Source organism: Malania oleifera, chromosome 12 (genome assembly GCF_029873635.1).
Source record: "Malania oleifera isolate guangnan ecotype guangnan chromosome 12, ASM2987363v1, whole genome shotgun sequence".
In the NCBI taxonomy this organism is placed as follows: Eukaryota; Viridiplantae; Streptophyta; class Magnoliopsida; order Santalales; family Ximeniaceae; genus Malania; species Malania oleifera.
Genome location: NC_080428.1, coordinates 63,974,255 through 63,980,254, shown reverse-complemented (window position 1 = coordinate 63,980,254; position 6,000 = coordinate 63,974,255). Strand labels below are relative to the sequence as shown.

The following is a 6,000-nucleotide window of genomic DNA, read 5'->3' as shown; positions in this document are numbered from 1 at the left end:
AGAATTCTAGTTTCTGGACTCCTGACTGGCCGACTTTGGAGTGGCCATCTCGCATTCTCCCAAATTCTCGATTCCCCCCCCCCAACATCACTATCTTACACCACAAAAAATAAGGTTATTAGTGACGATTTCAAATTTGTCGTTATATCTGCGGTTACTAATACTTATTAGTGACGAATTTTAAAACTGTCACTAATAATGGAGTATTAGTGACGATTTTATTCCATCACTAAAATCCTAAGACCATCACTATAAATTCTATATTATCTTGGCTCAAAATCATCACTAAAGCCCAAGTATTAGTGACAGTTTTAAAACCATAACTAATGCTCACTGGAGCAACTATTAGTGACAGTTTTAGAGTATTCCTTAATGTGACTGGGTCATGGAAACTACTTTCGCCATTTTCGAGTGGAACCATTGGTGTCACTTTTGATTTCACATTAGTTTCACTTGCATCACTGGGTTGAACCTCCGTATCCAGAGGGAAATCATCCTCCTCAGTGCTCAATTTGCTTACCGTCTTTACCTTGATCTTAGAAGGTCCTTCACTAGGATTGCTAGGATTCCTCGATGTAGAGGAATTGAAACCTTCCTTGTGCATTCTTGCTTGATCAGATGGTGAAGTCTTAGGATTACTCATCTTTATAAACACATACTTCATTACATTTGCTTGAGTTAACATATGACTCTTCCACTAGTTGTAGTACCTAATGGAAACCCCTGCTTGGAATGATCTTGGCGGGACATGCAAGAATTTAGTTGTTGACTTTAGGGTAAATCCAAGAGTTGGGGGGGGGGGGGTGAATTGGATATTTAAAATTTTTCTTCCTAAATCAACTACCCAGCAGTAGTATTTCACAAACCTAGAGCCAATCTAGAGTAAGTATAGAATAAACAGATAGATGCAATTGCAATTAAATTACTCCAAATAAATTTAAACAAGCAAGCACAATATAGCAAAGTAGGTAAAGTAAAGATGATACTAGATGTGTTATCGAGGTTTGAAAAATGTGCATATGTCCTCGCCTCTAGCTCGCAAGCCCAATGATTCCACTAAAGCTCACTTGCAGATGGAGTGGCACCGAATACAACACCCTCTCCTTACTAGGTAAGGAAAACCCCAGGTCAGATTAATAGGGCTGACCCCAACCTATACAAACAATCTGTACGAGTTAGATCAACACCCCTTTAGGCCATACCTAGAATACAACAGATAAGCAATACAAATTTTGTGTACAATATCAATGCTTCTCCAATAAGCAAGTACGTACCAATAAAATCAATGCACTTCAATATGATAGGATTTATAAGCTCAGTGAAGTTTAATGTAACTACTCTCAAGATAATGTCAATATATCTAGTAATATGTGATAGTGTGTTATGAATGAATCTTTGAGTCAAGATATGTATATCAATCACAAGTTGCAAACTTAAAGATCTCAAGAGCCCAAGCAAATATCTCAAAAATAATTTTTTCAAATAAGTATAAGAGATATTCAGATTTAGCTTGTTAAAAATGTTTTGAAAGGCTACTCATGTTCGTTGAAGGAGTGTGTAAGGTTGCTCCTACTCGTAAAGGAGTCGTATAGTGGAATCCTTGGGTGTGTTTGCCTAAGGTAAGGACGTAGGTGGGTATAGACGAACCTCGTAAAAGTCGCGTCTCACCCTCTTCCCTACTCTTTAATTTTCTAATATATAAATTGCGTGAATGTTTATTTAAGTGTTGGAAATTAATTTTCTATTGAGATTGCAAAACTTTAATTAAATGGAGTACGTTGATTAATATTTTGCGGAAACCTTAAAGGGAGTACATTGATTAATCGTTTGCGGAAACCTTGATTAAGGGAAGTGCATTGATTGATCAATACCAAAGCTCATTAACAAATTAATTGATAATATATTTCGTGTTACACATTTAACATCAATATTTGAGTTTTAGAAACTTGGTTAAATTTTCTATTGTGTTTCATATTGATGAAATTAAGCCTTCCTTGTTTGTAAAGGTTATTCATCAGTTATATATTTAAGCTCAAATCTAAATCTCAATATTGGAAGCATTGTTGAAATTGTTGTATGGTTTCATATGGTGAAAGCTTACATTAATTAATCAGATTGAGTTATTGGATATGCTAAGGAACTTGCAAAGTATTCAAATTAGTATTCTCATTCATAAAGATTCAATCTTGAATTAATTATCTGTTGTATTTGACATTGTGTAATTGCTAAATCCAAAAAGGATTAACCCTCAGCCTCAGTCACCCTCTCAAGTCTCGGCTCACTCTCAGGCCTCAAGCTCCCTCTCTTGGCTCTTCAGACTTAGTCCGTTCATCTACATTTTTTTCTTTTTACGTTTTACGTTTTTTCAAAGATTTAATAAATAAAATAAGAGTACTTTTCTTTGAAAAATAAATTTAAAAATTTCTAATACACAATTATTTTTTAAACGAGTAACTGTGACTGGCCGTTTATTATACGAGCGAGTTAGGATTTATATGATTGTGACCCATTTAATATCGACCCATTTATGACACGACCCATTTACAACCCTACCTATTTACAATCCGCCCGAATTTGGCCCGTGAACCCGTTTTGCCACCCTTGATTTAGATTAACCTAAAAAATTAAAAATAATATGAAAAATTCATATCCTTAAATGTATACTTTCATGTTAAAATAGTTCAATAGCTTCTGTTATATTTTGTAATTATAGACTTCTTTTAAACTATCGTCACCTTATATATGTTACAAAATCTCATCATTAATTATTGCCTAAATCACTTATCTACATCTTCTTATTCTATTTTTATAATTCTGTAAATAAAAAGTCCCCACACATTTTAATGAGAGAAAAACTAGACCCACGAGTGTAATTAACAAAAACTAATATGGAAAAAATCGTTACTTACATTTTTGAAGACAATTTCAAGACTCCCTATATATATTTTTAAAAATAAAAAATAAAATTTCTAAAATTTCAAATGTGTAAGTATATAGATTATGAGGAAAAATATTTGTTCTTTAAGATTTTTTAAACTTACATGTTGTTTAAAATATCAATAGGTTAAAGTGAGGTCGTTGAGTAATTGATAGTAAGATATCACTTTATTAAGTTTTTTTTCTTTTTTGGCATTTCTATTAAATTAGTGTTTTGACCCTAATAATTATAATAGCCCTCTAGGCCAAAAAAAGTCTTGTCCAAATACCTGCTTACCACTAATCCGAAAGAAAAAAAAAAGAAAAAAGTTTCTTACATTTTCCAAAATTTTCATCACTGTTAACAGCGGTTGAAAAAGAAATCACTTTTAACATTTCATACTTTACTCACCATGATTGACCGTCATGATCTTGAATCATTCTACTTTCCATCTTTCCCCATTCCCCTATTATCTGAACTATTTTTCAGATTCTTTTTACTCCAAGAAAGTTGCACTTAATCCAAAGTAATTTCTAAATTTCTTGGCGTCTATAAATAGCAGCCCAAATGCATATTTTCAGAGCACAAACCAGAATGAAGATCCCATGCTCTGCAAATCTTCCAGCCCATTCTCTTCTGCTTCTTCTTCCTTTTCTCCTCCTCCCATGTGCCCTATGTGCAGTTCCATCTGTCTACGATAACTTTCTTCAGTGTCTATCCAAAAATTCTTCCGACCCATCAAACAACATCTCCTCCATAGTCTACTCCAACACCAACCCTGCATACACTAAAGTTCTACAAGCCTACATCCGCAACAGCCGATTCGACACGCCAACCACACCCAAACCAGTCCTCATTGTCACGCCTCAGCAGGAATCCCAAGTCCAGGCCGCCGTCCTGTGCGCCAAGACCATCGGCATTCAGATCAAAATCCGCAGCTGCGGCCACGACTACGACGGCATCTCTTATGTCTCCGAAGTCCCGTTCATCATCCTCGACATGTTTAATCTTCGCAAGATCACCGTGAACATCAAAGCCGGAACCGCTTGGGCTCAGGCGGGCGCCACCATCGGCGAGCTCTACCACGCCATTGCGCAGAGCAGTAAGGTTCACGCCTTTCCGGCGGGGATATGCCCCTCGATGTGCGTCGGTGGGCATATCAGCGGCGGCGGGTACGGCAACTTGCTGAGGAAGTACGGGTTGTCGGTGGACAATTTGCTGGATGCGCAGATTGTTGATGTCAGTGGCAAACTTTTGGATAGAAGGGGGATGGGGGAAGATCTATTTTGGGCGATTAGTGGAGGAGGAGGTGCTAGTTTCGGAGTGATAACGTCGTATTTCTTGAAATTGGTTCTTGTTCCACAAATCGTCACCTATTTCCGAGTGGAACGGACTTTGGAACAGAACGCGACCGATGTTGTTTTCCAGTGGCTAAATGTTGCAGACAAAATCGATAACGATCTGTTCATGAGGCTTCTCGTGCAGCCAACGACGAAGAAGGGGCAGACGACAATTAGAGTGTCGGTTATCGGAGAGTTTCTCGGTGACTCCCAGAGGCTTTTGGGGGTTGTGGGCAAGGATTTTCCGGCATTGGGTTTGACACAAACCGATTGCAAGCAAATGAGCTGGATTGAGTCTGTCCTGTACTGGGCAAACTTCGATAATGGGAGCACTCCGGTGGATGTCCTGCTCAACCGGATTCCGGACTCGATTTCTTTCTTGAAGAGGAAATCGGATTACCTGCAGACACCGATTCCCAGGGCGGGATTGGAAGCATTGTGGAAGAAGATGATCGAATTGGGGGAAATTGGGTTGGTGTTCAATGCTTACGGCGGAAGGATGAGTGAAATTCCGGCGACGGCAACTCCGTTCCCGCACAGAGCCGGTAATATCTGCAAAATCCAGCACTCTGTGACGTGGGATGAGGCCGGAAATGCGGCGGCCAATAAGAACTTGGAAGGGATTAGGAGTCTGTACGAGTTCATGACTTCATTTGTGTCGAAGAATCCGAGGGGGGCATTTCTGAATTACAGAGACCTGGACATTGGAGTTAATCACCATGGGAACACGAGCTACGCGGAAGGGACTGTTTACGGGAAAAAATATTTCATGGGGAACTTTGACAGATTGGTGAAGGTGAAGACAGCGGTGGATCCAACCAATTTCTTTTGGAATGAGCAGAGTGTCCCGATCATGGCGGAAGCCTGAGTGGATAATGATGAGGGGAATTTTGGAAATGAAGGGATACCAAATTTTCTAGGTGGCCAAATGACAATGTTGTTCATTGCCTGATTCAAAATAAATAAGCCATATTTATTTTCACCTCACTCAAAATTAACATGTGCTGTTTTTCAAATACTTGCTAATTAGAGTTTTTATTATAAGTATTAGTGCGCATCCGGTCCATATGGTCTTTGTGAGCAGTTCTAAAGTTAATATAAGATTATCTTAACTCTCTCTTCTTAATACCTAAGTTTTGAGAATGAATTCTCTAACATGGTATCGGAAGCCTCCTTTGTGGGTTGGACTTGAGCTCGAGGGGGAGTATTAGTGTGCATTCAATCTTACATCGCATCTGTGAGTAGTTCCAAAGCCAATATAAGATTTTCTTAACTTTCTCTCCTTGATACCTAGGTTTTGAGGATGAGTTCTCTAACAATAGGAATAAATGTGCTTACCCGATTGAAAGTAGGTTTATTCGCTTCCAACCGAATTGATTATGTCCATTTGAGAACTCGATAATAGGGTTTATTTATTTTTATTTTTATTTTTTACCATTATATTTAGATCGGGTTAGATTGCATGGCTTGCATCTTAGCTCGTGTTCTACCTGAATGTTCGTAGAGAATTATAATTCACAACCTAACATAAATATTTCTAAAATAATTCTTTCTAGATAATCTGAATGAGGTTAAATTGAGTTGATTAGGTTGGTCGATTCTCAAAAGACGCCTAATTGAAAATTTAGATTTTGATTCCATTTGAAATTAAAACTATTGTGGATTTAAGTGAAATATTTCTACACAAATTTAAGTTCAGGGGCTTGAAGTTTGTGCTTTCAAGCACAACTTTAAGAGTTAGCC

The 6,000-nt window shown here is 37.9% G+C and overlaps 1 protein-coding gene across 1 annotated transcript; it reads left to right on the top strand.

Moving 5' to 3' along the window:
- The first annotated feature begins 3,234 nt into the window (after positions 1 to 3,234).
- Positions 3,235 to 5,251, top strand: LOC131145024 (berberine bridge enzyme-like 21). Its single transcript, XM_058094051.1, has one exon. It carries the CDS (start codon positions 3,485 to 3,487, stop codon positions 5,123 to 5,125), a length of 1,641 nt encoding a protein of 546 aa, XP_057950034.1. The 5' UTR covers positions 3,235 to 3,484; the 3' UTR covers positions 5,126 to 5,251.
- The last annotated feature ends 749 nt before the right edge of the window (positions 5,252 to 6,000 follow it).

Bases quoted from the DNA above. Each gene is read 5' to 3' on its own strand.
- LOC131145024 (XM_058094051.1), top strand. From the start codon at position 3,485: ATGCATATTTTCAGAGCACAAACCAGAATGAAGATCCCATGCTCTGCA.